Genomic DNA, 17,765 nt, shown 5'->3' with positions numbered 1-17,765 from the left:
GTTGTAAACTCTCTTAGGGACAAGGACTGTCTTAATTGTAGCTGTGCAGCACTGACAAAACTTGGCCTTGCTTTTGCTTGGGGTTTTAGGAGGCGCTTTGATGTAGCTTGCAGTGAAATTACAGTTAATGTTTTTTGCTGCCAGTTATGTTCCACCTTGCCATAAAACAACAATCATCACAACTTTCTGGAGTTAAGTCACCTGCTTCCAATTTTTTCAACTGACTTAAGGTTCTGCCTGCCTTTGCTGTGATTTAAGTGATAGCTACAGCTGTGGTAGCTGTATACTTTAATTTTGAGTAGCAATCTGTCATTTTATACTGTTTTTGTAGTGAATTTTCCAAGGGTGTGATGGAGGGTTGGATGTAGAGATAGTTTGGTAATGAATATGTTGTAATGTGTTAGTTTTAATGTGTTGCCTTGAAGCGAGGTCCTTGCTCTTGGAAACGAGCTATCCCCAAAGGCAGCGCAGATTGGGTTGCAGGAGGTCTCAGCCATGCTCAGCTATCACCAACCATAGGTGAGAGCACCAATAGGGAAAGCGCTTCCCACCTACACAGAAAGTGGTTCAGGTTATTTTTTATTTTGTGTGTTGTATTAAAGGTACAGCAAACCCACAACTGGAATGCAAATGACTAGCTTTGGCTGAAATGTAAGTTCACACCATTTTATGTTTTAATCATTAAGTGTGAATGCTTGAAACCAAGTGGACATGCCTAAAAATAGAGCATGCTGTTTGCTTAGGTGCTGTAATGTTTCAGGCTTTTAGTCAGAATTATAAAGCTACATACACCTAATTTTTGAGGCAGGGTGTTGAAAGCACTGAGCAAACCCAAAAGATTCCTGTTGCTGACAGATGTAATACCCGGTCCCCACAAGTGACACCTCTTTAGCTGGCACTGGAGTGTGGTGACCTACTCAAAGCTCGGCTTTAATCTACTTTAAGCTGCAGGAGTGTTTTCTGAGAAACTTCAGACCAACCAACCAGCCATTCCCAATAGCCCAGCAAGAGAATGAGACTAGGTAAGGTACTAAAGAGAGTGCAAACACTTGTCACCCTTAAAAGCCTAGGCTTCCCAGGGGCAGTTGCCAGACCAAAACACTCCAGGGTTGGAGACAGCTGAGAAACCATTCATCTGATCTCACAATAAAGGTTCAATTGAAGGCAGGAGTGGAGCAGCTCAGAGAGGTGCAATCCAGATGGTGATGGCTCAGGATGACAAATGACTCCAGCAGATTTTTGTAAGGGGTGATGGTATAGTTCAGGTGCTTGCATTGGTTGATAAAATGTTTAAAGCCCTTGCCAAGGAAATGATGTCAACATGCAGTCGGTCTCAGGAGATGGATGCCTGGGGGCCAGTCTGCTTTAAGTCACGGAATTTTCATCCACTCTGTTGTGATGGCTGTTTTGTGTATTTTAATTACGTGTTTATGTTTGGGGGAGGGTATGTTTTTGCTTTTGACTGTTCCCCAGGCTTCATCCCCTAGGACACTTCTCTTTTCATGGGGAAAGTACTCACATTTCAGAGGAAGGATGCCAAGTATCTGGCGGCTGTTTGTCCAAGCAAGGGGACTTGTGAGATCAGGAGTGGACACTTGAAAGCAATCACAGTTGTGTCTATGCTCCTGACTCCTACTTAGTTTGAGGACATGGAAAGTTCATATCCTCAATGAAGTGTAATTCGTATTAATGGCTGCTTCGGTTTGGGGTTTTCCCCCGTATTTTAAGTGGTGTAGGAGACACCCCCTGTATGGTTTGCATCATCCAGAGGCAGAAGCCAAAGGCTTCAGTGTTTCAGTGCCGAGAAACTTTCATAAGCAGTAGGGATGGACAAAAAACTCCTGTCTGTCTTGGAATAATTTATTGATAAAGGAATTTAGATTCCCCCTACCCCACGCTGCTTTTGATTTATCTTGGAGTTGTTTAAGTTGCTTGTGCAACAGTGAAAACAAAACCCAGGGTAGTAGATGAAAGCAGGAGTCCTGCTGTCAGATCAGCCTTAAAAATAACCTGGCTAAGTTCAGACGAAAAATATACTCATTATCCACTAATGAAATAATTGCCCTGTTAAGAATCTGCAAAAATCTGATTTTGGCATGATTTTCTGGTACTGAGTCATTCACATTAATATCTGTGATGTGAAGAGTGATGGCTTTTGACTGTATCTTGAGACTGACGCGTTCAAGCTCCTCACCTGGTATGTGATCGTGCAAGTTAATTCCCCAGCTATCTATCTGTCTCTCCCACCTGTCTGCTGGGGAGATGGGAGGAGAGATGATGTGGCTGAAGGTGGGGCAGGCAGCTGAGAGTAATGCTTTTAATTTATCCCCACATCAGTGAAGGATTCTGGCGAGTGGTATGTGCTAGCATGGCCATTCCAGTGTTCGCCCTGTTCATGGAGAGAAGGATGCTGTAGTACTGGTCTGAATGTTCTGTGTTTATGTTTGGGGGATTTTGTGCTGGTTTTCAGCTGTGTGTGATCAGCACGTTGGCTGCCAGCTGCCTATTGAAGTAATTTTTGCTAATGCATGGAACCTAGGACTTTCTCTTAAATGTCACGTTTCCAAAGCAGCTTCGTGGCTTGTGAGTAAGATCTCACTATTTGCTTCTGCTGCTTCTAATGAGAAACCCTGTGAAGTTTGAAAGTGGGAACTGGTCCCTGCAGACAGACACTAAAAATCCATGTTGAAACGTGGAGGGAGGGAGACATCCTGCGGGCTGCATTTGGGTCCATGGCAGTCAGTCAGTGTGTGAGTACAGACTCAGTACGTGGTTATTCCTATTCTGATCAGGGCTTATCTTTGTTTTTGTTTTAAAATTGTTACATGTTTACATCAGGTTCGTCTGAATTGCTGCTGTGACAGAAAGTGCTTTTTCGTAGACAACTATTTTACATTTTACTGTCTGGCTTTTTAACTACACACTGCATATCTGTTTTCCATTTGTTTACACCTTGCTCCTGCCAAGCTTGTCTTTAATAAAAGATTTCAAAGCAATTTTTTCTTTTGTATATATGGATTTGCAGCTTCTTGAATACGGCACAGTCAAAAATCAGTCAAGCCCCTTTAAACTCCCCTGCAATTAGCTAGCAAAGGGGAAGTGTGTGTGTGGGGGGGAGAATGGCTCTGGCGTTCACTTATTTATTTTTTTTTCCTCAACAACTCAGAGGAAAAACGTTCTTTTTTGTTTTATTAATGATGTGCTTATGAAATGTAGCGTTTGATGGTATGCACCCGGAGCAGGCAGAAGGCGAGCTTCCCCACGTTGCGCTGGCAGTGCACTCGCTTTCTGATCTGCAGCACGCTAGTTTATTCCAGATGTAGGCTCGCTCTGAGCAGAGGCTGCCTGGTGTACAATGGCTACACCATGGAGAGAAATGGCCTGCAGGGACCCACTAGAAGCTGCCAGCTGTATTCTCTATTCTCACTTGCAGTCAGTTACATAAGATGACCCTTTGTTTTAGGTTGGGTTCCCCCCCTCCCTCTGCCCCCCCCCGCAATTAATCCAAATAGAATATTTATACTGTCTTAAAAAAAAAAAAAAAAAGTTTTAATTATTTGTAACTAAGGCACTTTGAAGTTGATCAGCTTCAAGTGGAAAAATCTGGTCCAAAGGGCTGCCTGCTTGAAAGAGCCAAGCTGGGAGGAAAGTTGAGTCACCTAAAAGTGATGTAACTGCAGAGTACAAAAATTAGCCATTAGCCCAGCTGCAGCCTGACTTGATCATCTGTGTTTTTCCTTGCTGTGTGAGGGTAGTTAAAAAATGCGAGTCGGGAAGGAATTTCAGGGAATGACCCAATCTCATCATCTCATCTCTTGCTCTGAGACCAACTTTGACAAATGTTGGTTCATAGTGCCCATGAAATCCTTGGTTGGGAGGAATCCAAAGTCCCTCCATGAAGGCAGATCTGCTGCTGATTTGGGATTATAAGCAAAGTCAGTGGGATGGATCTGAGAAGAATTAACATTCACTCTCAGGAGGTGGGGAACAAGTCTCTTAAGGGGCATTCTCGCTTGTTATTCCTTTGGCGCATTTACAGCACTCAAGGGTGTCTTTCTGAGTGTCCATCTTGGCCAAATCTCAGGTGAATGAAATTTTCTGGATTGTCATACACAACTATTCATTCCGAATTATGTAGTGAGCTCTTTCTCAAATGCTGCTGCTGCTGTGCTTGTGACCTGCCTTTGGTTAGAGGGATATAGTTTAAGTCTCCTTAAGAGTGACCAGGGCTGGATACTGCCTGTTCCCTGGCTGTAGCAGGAGCTAGTAGTGCCTTGCTCTCTGTCCTTAGTGAGGATGTCTGGAGTTTGAGATACCTGACTGGACTGGCATCAGCACATCTGTGCTTTGTGCATGAAGTGTTTTTGCACCAAGAGCTGTGAGAGCATGTGTGTATTTTTGTGCTGCCCGTGAACAAAGCTGGGGAGGGGGGGGGAGGTAGTGTTATTCTAAGTCATTTATAAATGAAGCTGTGAGACTTATTCTGAAAAGATGGGAAAATTCAGATGTTAATAGAAATATGGAACTGACAGCAGCTAAGCAGCAACCGGAATTGTGCATCTGATCAAAGGAGATTGGTCAGCATTTAAACTTGTCCTCTGGGCGGGGATTATGCAGGCTTCAGGGGCAGTGACATCATACCTGCAAACTGTGAAATCTAACTACACTTGGTGTTTCCTTTGAGTATTTTAAGTCTCTGGAGTGGAGCGAATGCCCCAGAATTCTAGCTTTCATTTAAAAACTGAGTTTGTAGTATTTTTGTTTATGAAGGAAAGTTTGAAAATATGATACTTCAAAAAAATTTCAAAATTAAACACATGCATCGCTGCTTTTTTTCCCCCCCTTCTTTTTTGAAGTATTTGGGCTTTCTGTTGTTGAACCTGGGAGTCCCCAGTAACTTAACAAAACTGGTTTTAAGAATAATTAAAATGCATTTACAAGTCCTTGGAATTGGCACAGAGCTTTACTCATAAGGCTTTCCTGTTATGAACTCATAAGAGATGCACATTCAAAGCAGCAGCATTTTTATCCAGCGATGAAGTATCCTGTGCTGCTCTGTGCAGCTTCCTGAGGAGGGAAAGGGGTTCTGCTGGATGCCGCCTTCCTCCAGAGGCCTCAAGCAGAGACTGGCAATCTTCTCTTTAGTACTTAGCTTTCAAAATCTTGGAGTGATGTCCCTCAGAGGTACATATGTATTGGTGGGGGGTGTTTGCTTTGTAGCGCGTGGTTAAATGAAGAGCTATGAATGTTTTATGAGGAAAGGGGAAAGAACAGTGAGGGTTTCTGATTCCAGTCGATGCCGAGTTGTTTATTCCCAGTGAAATGCCTGCAGCTGACCAGCAGGGACTCAAGGGACAGCCTTTTCTTTCACAGGAGCAGGTGACAGTGGCATTCGAAAATGAGTGAAAGAAATACAAGTTTGGGTATGTGCCAAACGTTTTTGTTGTCTTTATTGTGGATGTATTCTTCTGTCCATGTTCAGACTGAGTAGTGTTTTACTGTCAAGTGCTTTTGATTTTAGTGGGCTTTCAAGAGGAATAAGGTGGTGCTTGCACAGGAGGAGCAGAGTCTTGCCATTTGCTGTTATTAAGTGCTATGTAAATGAATATCCAAGAGTGAGCCAGTTAAGAGTAAATTTGGATTTTTTTTTTAATGTAATAAAATGTGTGATAGTGAAGAGTACTGAGGAGTGTGAGCCAGGCACTGCACATAGTGGGCCTTGGTGTAACTCGCATTCCAAAAAGCTTTTGCAGATCATTAAAGGCAATTTTATGACTGCATTGTTAAACTTTATTGGAAGGTCTGCTTCCAAACTGGGTTTAACAACAGGACATTCGAAGTGGCATCTTGTGAGGAGAATAGATGGTCATCATTTCAGCCTGGGCTTGGTTGGGGGAGGCAGAGGGATTGTATTTCTCTGTTATACTGTCTTCATTATTGGTGCAAGGTACTTCATAGCAATAAAATCTCTCTGGAGCATTTTCATGCTGTAGCTCAGTTCTGTTTTTAAAGCAGATAAATATAGTTGACTTTTGCCCCTGCATTTAACACAGTGTCTCATGTATCACTCTAATTCATTTTAAAGTATCCTCTGTCCTGACATGTCCTGTTATTCAGCAGGAGACTGGGCTTTTATCAGGCATTGAAGATCCCGGTTAAACCCTGTTAGGATATTGCCCATGTTCAGGGCTTTCAAGTTAACAAATTACCCACAGGTGGATGTGTTTTCAGGCTAAAACTTTTGGGTAACCTCTTAAGAAACCTGGTTGTTGTTTTCTGTTTCTCCTGCCTGTGGTTTAAGGGCTATGATACATTAATATAATAGTAATTAATATTAATACTCATGTTAACATTCCCATTAGTAATGTTAGTATTGATAATTATTAGTTATTCTCATTAATTTTCACTTTGTTGTAATATCTGAAAAACTCATACTGCATTTAGAAGTTTCAGTGTTTAGGTGAAAAAAAAAAAAAAACACAAAAACCCCCCTGCATTTTCCTCACTTAATAAAGGCTCTGTTAAACAACATTGGCCTAAAATTTGCAGGTTGCTGCCACAACCCTTGGGTTTGCAGATATATTTAGAAGTTCTCCTTCTCAGAAACAAGCAGCAATTTGTGCATGCTCTTCACAGTTTGCCATGAAATTTTAATCATCTTTGCTACTTGGGCGTTTGCGTACTGTGAGAACGTTACTTGTGTGCATAACACACCCAGTCAGAAATAGCTGACCTGGTGCCTGGTGACTACAACACATGGCTTCAAAATTGCCTTCAAATTGTGCATTTTGCTGTCTTGCAAGCTTGAAAATTTCCAAGGGTTTCTCATAATTCTGTACTCCTGATTCTTCCCCTCTCTGGGACTGTCTTGGCAACTGCCTTTCAAGTCTTGCTTGCTTGTTTTTCTCTTTCCCTTTTTTGCTCTGCTGATATCTGTCACACTTGTGTTTCCTTGTGTCCAATCCTGCCAGTAGAACTCATGGGAACTAGTTTGTGTTTTGCATTTTGTATTGCTCTGGAGTTTGTAAACTGCTTTTTTGGATACATATTTATAATAATTAAAAATAATCAAAACTAATGAAAGTGTCCTGAACATTGCTTATTACCTTGGTTATACTGAAAATTATTCTCTGCAGTGGGTAAATTTACTATTTACAATCTGTACAACAGCTGCCCGGTAAGAAATATTTGTTTGGCAGCTGATAATTTGAAGCTGATGTTTTCTTTCCTGCATCTCAAATCCTGCAAACCCCTCCGGAGAGGGAAATGCTGCTGTGTGATGCTGGTCTGGTCCCTGCTGCAACAGCAGCTGCACTACCTGGTGTTCAAGGTCCCCCTTGAACCATGTCTTGCTCCTCTGCAGCTCTGCACAGCTCATCCTTGAGTTTTGGCGAAGGGGTTTGAGGCCACTGGTTGCTTCGGGAAGGACCAGGGCATTGAGAGCAGCACCTCTGCGTGGCTCAGAAAAGCTGCAAACGTCCCTGCAAGGAAACCTCTACGTGTTGACCCTGCTCTGTGCTGCCTCCTCCTTTCTGCCTCCTTCGCTTGGACTGCGGCTAACGTAGCAAAGCTCAGCAAAAACACCCGTATAGCTTGAGCTGTACAGGTGTGTGGTGATGGGCAGCAAGGTGCTAAATAGCTCCCTCCTGTAGCCTCCCAGCCCCCTCTTGGTGTGCAAATCCAAATTCAAGGACTCTCTGCACATTTTCTCTCAGCGAGAAGGTTGCCGCATATGGAAGATGCGCATCCTGAAGGGGACGGACGGGCTGGGAATCCAGATAACGGGAGGCAGAGGGTCAAAGCGGTCCCCTCACAGCATCATCGTCACCCATGTGGAGGAAGGCGGCTCCGCGCACAGGTGAGCTGACGGTGCCTTCATGGGAGTGGGTGTGATGGGGTAGCCATGGACTATCCATGCTAACCAAGTTCATGAGGCAAGTCTGGGCATTTTGCCCTCCCTTGTGTGAGGGTGAGAATATGACATTTTTAGCATAAAAATTTACTTTTGTGTTTGATCCTTGAAGCTTATTCTAGCATGTTTAGTCCAAACTGTAGACAGATCAAACACTTCCTTGGTGATGGAGTGAAAACCAAGGAGCCTGATGGCTTGTAGGGATTTTTCCCCAAGTCCCTTTTTGGAAGATGGGTCTTTTCCATGGAATTGTCAGTGTGTGAGAGCATGGGTTGTGCATCTCAGGGTGCTTGCTTCCAGCCCTGGCCCTGTTCCCTCACAGAGTGGAAACGGAGCTGCTGCGCCCTGACCAACTCCACTGAGTCACAGAGAAGACTTGGGAGATCTCAGGCCTGCCAAGAGGGTGAGATGGCTCTGGCTGTAACAGTATTTTCCTGGAGTTACTTTCTGAGCCCCTTTTTTTTTGGAGAATACCACACAGTGCTAGCTTAGCGTCAGTGAGATCACGTGTTGTCCATGCCTCCACGTCTCGCCACGTGCCACCGGAGCCGGCACTGGGGGAGGACCACCCTGCAGCTCCGTGTTCCCGCTCTGTTTCTGCAGGGATGGCAGGCTGATGGCTGGTGATGAGCTCCTCATGATCAACGGGCAGTCGCTGGTGGGGCTGTCCCACCAGGAGGCCGTGGCTCTCCTTCGCTCGGCCGCTGGCCTGGTGCAGCTGGTGGTCTCTAGCAAGGTACACACCTCTCCCGGGTGCTCTCACCAATGTGTATCCACAAATGTTTGTGCCAGTGCTTTGTATAAAGGGCATATTTTTGATAGGCAATCCCATGTGCACATTTGCTCCACTAATGTATAGCAAGGGGAAATACATCAGTAGCTGCCATAAATCTGTGGCAAATCGGCACAGTACAGACCAAATTAATGATTTGCTTGTATTGTCACTGTTGTTCACTGTGCAAATGAGTCTGTGTTTATTCACACAGATGTTACCTCAGTTTTGGCCAAAACCATTTTCTTAAATATGTGCTAAATAAAGCAGGCTGTTCTCAGCCTCTTCTGCTTCCTGCCTGCATAGCCTCTGTACCTCTCATCTCTGTCCTGCCTGTGTGCCTGAGGTCTCTTGATGATGATCTCTTGGCTCGAGTTCCTTATTTTGTCCTTGTTAATAGCGTGGAGTGGAGCTCTTACAGATAAAGGAGCATGAAATTTCAGGGAAATGAGAGTGGAACTCATTTATCAGTTGGGCACTTCGTTCTGCTTTGATCACAGAAGAGGTTTAGGGGATATTAAGTAGTATGTTGTCCTTTGTTTAAGAAAATCCTGCCAAGCCTTGTTTGCTCTTCTCTGTGGATCACATCCCGCTGCCCCCCAATTTGGGCTGCTGCAGGTGTTTGGTGGGTGGCCAGTGGGCTCTCAAAAGCACCCAGGGGTCTCAAATATTGACCTACCTGCCAGGTGGATTCATCAGGGCCTTTGAGGGGATCATCTTGGTCCAAACGGACCACTCCTTTACCTGCATTTCCAGAGTGTCAGCAAGCCACTGTGTCAGTATTTTAAAATTTTTTCTTAGCTTCACCTTTGAGTTTCCTCAGCCATCCTAATGCACGTTTCTGTGGCTTTAGTATCTGGATGCTCTTATGGCTTCCTGGGATGCTTTATGCTCCTATTTTTCAAGAAGAGGCTCTATTCTACCATATTGAAAGTGAAGAGCCTGTAACTTCCTAATATTTTGGTGAAGTGCATTGAAGATCTTCTGTAGGGTCACAGCTTGGTATTAACCCTACCAGTGTTTATTCTGGAAACAACACACTTTGACATGAAGTAGCTACATTTTTTGTTTCCTTTAGATAATTGGACTCTGCCAAAACACAAGGCAGTAGAGTGCATATATTTCTCCTGAAGCTTAAAAGCTTCTTCACGTGATGACCTCATCATGAATAAGCTCATGGCATAAAACTTCATGTTCCTGGTCAGGCTGTGAATCTGTTTGTCCTGTACTCTGTGCTCTTGGGCAGTTTTCATGTCCTTGGAAGAAGGACTTGGAAAGGCAAGCAGTGGGGAATCCACCCTGTGCCATGTTCTCAGGCACAGCCTCAGAAAAGGTGTAAATAGGTGAAGTGTTCCCTAGCAGCTCCTTTGAGGCCTTATTTGTTCGTTTAGGAATGCAGCCTTACCTTTTGGCCTGGTGAGTGCTCAGGAACATACAGTTTGTTCCGAAAGCAATAAAATGAGAGTCTGTCTGGCCACTGCTTTCAGCTGATGCGTGTGTTTGCCTGCCGGAAATGATGCCAAAGACTGGAAACAGATCCTGGAGCATCAGGACTGAGTTGATAGAGGATTGGTGGTTCAGTTTTCATTTTGTTCTCCTGAGTAGTGTTTCAGTGTATTATTCTTATGTGTGTAGGTAAATAAATGTGTGAAGGGAACATCTACAGGGAGGGAGCGGGAGCACAGGGTGTGATTTGAGAGGCAATGAAATGAGTAATGAGGTCTGTAAACTCTCAGTCTCCTCACAGTAATGTTTAATAAACCCAAAGTGAGGAGGAGCAGGCTGCTGGAGAAGCATTTATTTTAAATTCTCCTTTATGACATCTAAATTTTTTAAACAGGTACTGTCCCATGTTTATTATATATGCACTTTAAAATCAGGACTTCTTTTTATAACTGGGCCTTTAAAGTTTGAGCACATGGAAGTGTGTAACAAGGGGAGGATTACCAGGGAGCTCACACTGGGCACGCAAAATGGAGCAGTTTTACTGTGACACTGGTGTTTTTCTGCACATGACATAACATATTTTGTTGTCTCTCGGGTAGGAACCTTCTGAAGGGGATTTTCTGAAGTATCCATCTACCAGCTTGCCAGACTTACTTAGCACTTGCTCAGTCCAAGACTCTGTCTCTTGCACTGACAATAAGGAAAACGAGGAACCAGAAGAAGAAGAAGATGTGAAAGGAGTGAATATGTCTCCTGAAAAACCGGTCGCTGTAAGTGTGGTTTTGGTGTGAAGTTTTCACTCTCTCCCCTGATGGCTGCTTGCGTCTGTCACGGTCTTCTACAGCCTGACACGGAGCAGGCCCTGGGGATGGGGCCGTGCCACCCAGTCCTTCTTTGCATGGGATGTGGGTGAGAAGCTACAGTGGGGATGGCAGCTACCACAGCACCTGCCATCTCTGCCACTGCTCTGCAACAAGACAGCAGCACAGGGAGCAGGAGCTCCAGTGTCCTCCAGGCTATGTTGCAATCACAGTTTTGTTTTTCTCTCTGCCCTTGGATTGTTTTCCACCCACTTCCACTGCTTTTGTTGGATCTGATGCAAAGTCTCTCGCAGTGCTTACGCACTTACTCGCTCTTCTTTCCCCTTCTTTTATAACTAAATCTCTTTAACAGTTTATGATCCAGCTCTTCAAGTTTGTATTTGCTTTGTTGAAGCCAACAGACAGTTTTCAGGAGAGGGATAGGAAGTCCTGGCTGTGAACCGTAACTGAAGTTCTGCTGAATAAATGCTGCCAGTTGATAATCTCACTTACATTCCCTTCAGGGCTGTATTAAGAAGAGATTAAGTGGGTTATTGTTATTTATTTGTAATGTAACAGCTCTCTCAAACTTCATCGGTCTTCTGAGCCTCTCTTGTGTTGTACAGACGAAGAATAAAATGATGTTTCTAATCTAAAGAGCTTGCAGACTGGTTTTCCAGCAAAGGAAAGCAGGTGGATTCACTTGAAGCTTGTATCTATTTATAATTTTCTCTTCTTGTTTGTTTGTTGTTTTTTTTTTTCCTCTTCTCTCTTCTGTAGCAGTGTAATAAATATCCTAAACCTTTGGATGGCTCAGATATGATACTGATTTGGTGATTTGTTTTGATTTTATATTCTTATACTTGCCTGTTTCTGAGCAAAAGGCTGCTCCCCAGGACGAGTCTTGCACTGTAGTCTATCTGATGCTGGTGTTCACTTCCTACCTGCCTGTCATCTCTGACATACTTTGAGTCAATGTTTATAACAGTTCTCGCTCTCACACATCTCTTTACTCTGACAAGTTTTGTTATTTCTGCACTGTCTTATCGTTTATGTACCAGGGTACCTTTTTGGGGGAGGAGGGGAAAAACAAACTGGGGATGCTTAGCAGTGATGATGGTGTAGTGTTTGTGTGCTAACTTGAGTGGGCACCTAAGCATTCTTTTGACTATCAAAATACTTTAAATTCTTCTACAAGCCGTGTTTCAAATTCTGGTAATTTTTTCATAAGGCTGTGGCTCAGCAGCACTTCAAAATAAAAATCAGTTTTGTCAAAACCTAATTATATGTGGCTTCAGGATGCAGCTCCCTGGCATTCCAGCGACTGTTTCAGCACATGCTAGGAACTATTTGTCACTTGATTTGCCCCTCTCTGTCCAGCAAGGCTCTGCCTGGTTGACAGTGATGGCTTTTTTTGATGTTTCCTTTCCAGGTTAATGTAATGCTCAGGGAAGCTCAAGGTAGCTGGGGTGCACATGACCATGAAGACACAGCTACATGAGCCTCCCAGAGCCCTTCAAAACCGACCTCAATTTGGAGCCTCCCCCGATATCCATCCCAGTGCCACTGCAGCTGGCTGTGGTGGTAGCCTAATTCAGAGCCAGTTGAATTTGCCTGTATATCTGGCACTCTCACACCTGATGGCAATAGCTATGTGCTTTTGTAATAAACCACTGGGATATGGAGGGGAAATCACAGAAATCTGGGTTCAAGAAACAAATTGGGAGAGTAGCAGCAAGATTTTTTTCTTTTCTCTGTTTCTATTATTAATTTTTTTCTTTTTAATGAAAGGGTGTAATTTAGAGGGATGTAATAAGTTATTGGTGACTCTCAGGACCTCTTCTGTTTTTCCTTGATCTGCAGATGAAATAATTACTTCTCTGATGCGAAACACAGGGTGTCTTTGCCTTCCCCTTGTAATTGCTGTCAGCTTCAGAGTGCAGATAGGGCTCTCTGCAGCCTGGGCTGGACCCTCTGTACAGTGTAGAGCTCTCAGCTCTTCCCTCATCCTGATCCCTCCTCATCAGATCACAGCCTGAGCTGAGCTGGGCTGTGCAAATCCTGCGTGCCACCAGGCAGGACAGAGGAAGGTGAATGTATGGAAAAGATAAAATTCACGGGGCTTTTTTCCACCTGGCAGGCTTGGGGGGGATTTCTCATAGCAAAGCTTAGAAGCTGATTTGAAGGCCGGTATGAACTCAAAGCATCATGTGATCTTATATTTTAAAATATATGTATAGTCACATAGATTATTGCAAAATTGCTTTGGAAATCGCTGTTCTTTGCTGCTCCCACGTTCTTGGTGATATTCACATGTCTTCTCTTTCTCTCACATATATTTCCATTATATTTGTACTGTAGATAAAGGATGACAGAGTGACTGATGATCAAAGCAGGAGTTAAGCTGGACTATTTTTGATCAGTGCAAATGTAATTGTATTAGACTTCCAGGGTGGGTGGTATGCAAGGACTGGGCCAGGTAACTGAGACTGTAGTCTGAGTTTAAGAGTCAGATGTCTTAGATTTGAAGCCGATTCTCCACCCAGCTCTGGCCAGGAGTTATCTTTCTCACCTCTGACAAGAGATTAATGGATTTTCTTGTTTACTCTGTGGGTCTTTGTAAGGACTCCAGAGGGATGCTGTCAGGTGCTGGGTGGTTATGTAACAATGAGTAATTCAGAGTGATTTATTGTCAGCTGAGGCTTCACTGTCCCTTTTCTGATCAGAACAGTATATATTCTTAGGCAAATAAAGAAGATACTTCAAAACTTGCAGGAGCTCTTAGGGTTGTCCAGGGTGTTCTTTCATTAACTTCTCTGTGAATATAGTTCACTGCTGAGTGTTCAAAACCATAATTTATAGACCTGATGGACTATATAGTCTTGCTGCTAGCGGTTTAGCACCTGATCGCTTAAAGGCTGAACCAGACAGAAAAAAAAACCAATCACTTGGAATGAAGGTGTGTATTCAAATCTTCATCCTTGCAGTTATTTAAAACTCAGCTGGACCAGGCTCTGAGGAATCTGATCTAAGTTTAATCTGAGTTGAGATGGAGCCTGGACCAGGGACACCCCAAAGGGCCCCTCCAACCTGGCTTACTCTACAATTCTATTAAACAACAATAAAAAATATTAGAATTATCTTTTCTAGTGGCTAGAGGTTGAAATTTTCCCTCTGAGCAAGTTTTTTAAAACTCTTGAAGTTCTGCTACAGTCTTTTCAGAAGGGAAATGGTGTCTGAGCTAGTCAGCTTCCCCAGAACACAGCAGAAGAGTCTAGTGACACTTGAAAACTGTGTAATTTAGGAGAAATATCACTTTCAGTCTTACTTGAAAGTCAACTTGTTAAGTTTCATTAATAAAAATTTCATAATACAATTTAATTGGAACTCTGTTTTTACAGTCTCCTTATGGAAAGCCCTGTTTAACATGAAATGACCCTTAAAGTTCTAACTTTAATAAAACTTGTGCTGCCAGGTAGAAAAAGGATTACATTAATATCCTTTAAGTGCATTTCTTTCAGAGCTAGTTTGGCCAAAATATTCCTTAACTTCAGACACAAAATACTGGGCCAGAGAATCACATTGTCCTAAATGGTCCTGAGGCACTTGGGGGATTTTAAACTCCTCCACCCCAGTTCACATTTTGCTGTGTGCAGTTGACATTGCTGTTTTAAAATATCATTGTGTATGTCCAAGTGAAATAGGATAATATGATAGTATTTGCCTTGGATGATTTATTTTTAATTCTAATTCACTTTTACTAGTATTTCTGTTCTTGAAATTGAATCTGTCACTTTATTGCTGGCTGATGGAGCAACCTGGGAAATGAACTCTAAAGAGAAAGCTCATCTGCTAAGAATTTGCAAAGTGTCTGGTGAATTTGGAGCATTTTTGGTCCCCGAACGGAAGCATGTGTTGTTCTTAGTTGCTCCAAAAGTTATTTGTCTCTCTGGCAGTGCTGTGTAGTTCAATATATGATGGTCTGAGTATTTTTTGAATGTCCAGCTTCAGTGACCAGCTTCACATTAATGGCTTGAAATCCCTAAAAGCTGAGGATATAAGCTGAAATATGAGAAGAGGGCGTCTGCCTTGGGAGGTTTGGATCCGTGTTTGCTGGAGGCAGGGATGGAAGGCTGGGGACTGTTCATCTGTACTGAAATCATGTGCTCTCCCCTGGAGAGAGTCTATTCCATGCAGAATAGAATTGTACAAAAGAGAAATTTCCTCTTTGGGAAAAGAGGTCATTATTATCCCTACCTGTTGAGGAGGAGCTGGTAAGGGACACAGTTTGCTTCCCCATGCCCATGCTGGGGAGCAGCCCTGGGGACACAGCCTCTGGCAGCATCCCCAGCTGCGTGATCCTCTGCTGTGGTGTGTCAGGCCTTTTACTGATGTTTAATCATTTTGAGTTAACCTGAAGTGTGTGATGTGTTCCCTTCACATCAGCTGTGAGCACGTTGCATGCGGAGATGGCCGTGACACAGCAAGGTTGTCATCCTCCTACCAGTAACAGAAAGAAGATGTCTCCTGTTGAGGTTTCTAGTATGATCTGGGTTACCTGATCCCTGCCAAAACCTGCCTTTTTTTTGTGTTTTTTTTTTGTTTTGTTTTTTTACTAGACATGTAGCTGAAAGCATATAAATAAACCTGTTTGTTTAATAGGAAGAAATGCATTTGTTAAGTCCCCTCCCTCTCCATTTATAGTTTTTTTTTCTGAGCTGTAGAACTGACTATTTTCTGCTGTGAGCCTTACCAGGGAATCCATACATAATTACCTGTAGCCATGCAAGCATAATAAAGACAAGGATAACAATGCCATAAGTTTAAAAACAGTCTTGGGGTCAAAAGTTCTTCTGGAAACACTAGGAGAGAATTTCAGAGAAAGCATTAGCACTGAGAAGGAACAGGAAGCATAACTCAACAATTAAATGTGTGCAGAGTGTGGGGAGGGGCCCTCGTTACTTGGAGGACTGGAGTGTTTGTTCCCGTTAGGGCACTGCAGTCTCAACAGAGCTTGCAGAAACACAGCTCACTCCTCAAAAAGCACTGCACGGCTGGGAAAAAAGCAAGAAAGGGCTTTTGCTCTTTCAGGAAAGAAATTTGTCTTTGCAATGAAGTGCTTTACTTGGGGAAGGTGAGAGGGAGAGAAATTGAAGAACCTGGTGTTGGGCTAGGTTGTGGCCAGCCCTCATCCTGGGGAAGGGTTCAGTAACCCCCTTCCTCTTCAGTGGTGAGGGCTGGTGATGTTTCCAGGTCCTACCGTGTGCCATGTCAGCCTTGGAAGGGGCAGTGTCCAGCTGCACCTCGACATGGCTCAGGCTGTTGCCCTTCACTCACAACTGTAGCTGCACAGACATGCTGGGTTCTACAGTGACTCCAGATGGGAGTTTTCAGGGTAAGTGTAGTTAGAAATTTGGGCAAGGCAAAATGACAAAATATTTGGGGACCAAATCTGGTTCACAGGGTGTGTGTTGTTTCCAGAAGCCCTATCGTATTAAAATAAGCAATTGCAATTGTCTTGTTGAGGAGGAGTTGTTCAGTGATGGGCTGATGGTGGTGGTGTGACACTGGTCAGGGCTGGGGGATGGTGTTGGCACACATTGCTTGAGTTTGGGCAGGAGGATGAGTGCTGAAAGGCCCCCAGGGGCACAGTGTCACTGAATTACTGTTTTTCACACATTCTGAAATTCGCCTGTCAAGGAGACATTAACGTGAGTGTGTTCTTCATGTGAGGAGGGAGGTCCTCAGAGCACTTGCATCCTTCGCTGCACCTGGTTCCCAGCCTTTTAGGGCCACTTTCTACTGCCTCCATCTTAAAACTCTGTCCCCCAGGGGCTAATACTCTGCAGGTTTCTCTGTAGATGTGATGCAGTCTACAAAATGTGAAATATCTCTTGTTGCTTGGGCTAGTGGAAGATAACCTTTTTAACTTGTCCATAAATATCAGTGTAGACAATGCCCAGAGTTATAATTTTTGCTCTTCCTGTGTGATATGGTTGAAAGCCGAGTCAGCAGAGCAATAGAAACACAAGTTTATCTGCAGTTCAGGTTCTGCATGGTCTTTGTTTTTGTGAATGAGGGTTTTTCCCATAAAGCAACAGATACAGTACAGCCTGTCTCTCCTTTGGCTGTTTGGATAACTGCCCAGTTTTGAAGGAGATGAACTGCCTTTAACAAGCTAAAAATAACACCCTCATGGCACTGGAACAAGAGAGATGCTGTCACAGCCATGCAGTTCACATACATTAACAGAAGGATGATAAAGGCTCTAGGATTTGAGACTTAGTGTGAATGTCGCATCCTCACATCTGCAAATTCTTGATCGGGTACATGGTCCAGTCTTGGCTGGGCTTGGGTAAAACTCCTTTGAGATGTGCTGTGCTTGAATACATGCAGCCTATATAATGCATGAGGCTCCAGATTCTTGATACAGGTATAAAAGACACTTAATGGTTGCATATTCTATATCCTTATGTGTACTTCGGGTGGTATAAAATGTGGATTTGGAGCTGAAATGCAAATTCCTATGAGCTGTGTCGTGGGAACACACTCTGCAGCTGTGGGTTGATGTTGTTGTTAGGAAGGTCTTTCTCTATTCTCAGGAGGGTTGCTTATTTGGAGGACTGATTATTGCTTGCTTCATCCCTCACTGTGAGTAGAAAGGTTGTCATTTAATTAAAAATAATAAAAAAAAGAGAAGCAATTTATTGTTTGTTGTGATGCAAAGGGTCCAGATTTGTGCTAAACCACGAACTGAGTGCTTATTAAAGAAAGTAACAGAGGAGCTGAACAAGCTTTCACACGACTTGAGTTCCATAGGTGTCATAGAATCAAG

General features: G+C 43.5%; 1 protein-coding gene across 8 annotated transcripts in view; it reads left to right on the top strand.

Moving 5' to 3' along the window:
* The window catches only part of PDZD2 (PDZ domain containing 2), a 190,427-nt gene that overhangs the window by 140,557 nt on the left and 32,105 nt on the right, over window positions 1-17,765 (top strand). For 7 of the 8 annotated variants that reach the window (XM_027907049.1, XM_027907017.1, XM_027907041.1 and 4 more), the window contains 3 exons: window positions 7,716-7,858; window positions 8,516-8,648; window positions 10,730-10,900. The exons of the other annotated variant lie outside the window; for it this stretch is intronic. In XM_027907049.1, the coding sequence (XP_027762850.1) occupies window positions 7,716-7,858; window positions 8,516-8,648; window positions 10,730-10,900 (447 nt within the window). The remainder of the gene's footprint in view (window positions 1-7,715; window positions 7,859-8,515; window positions 8,649-10,729; window positions 10,901-17,765) is intronic. 8 annotated transcript variants of the gene reach the window in all.

Source organism: Empidonax traillii, unplaced genomic scaffold (assembly GCF_003031625.1).
Source record: "Empidonax traillii isolate 1590-97213 ecotype Southwest subspecies unplaced genomic scaffold, ASM303162v1 scaffold26:size2357266, whole genome shotgun sequence".
In the NCBI taxonomy this organism is placed as follows: domain Eukaryota; kingdom Metazoa; phylum Chordata; class Aves; order Passeriformes; family Tyrannidae; genus Empidonax; species Empidonax traillii.
This window is presented reverse-complemented; position numbering and strand designations above follow the sequence as displayed.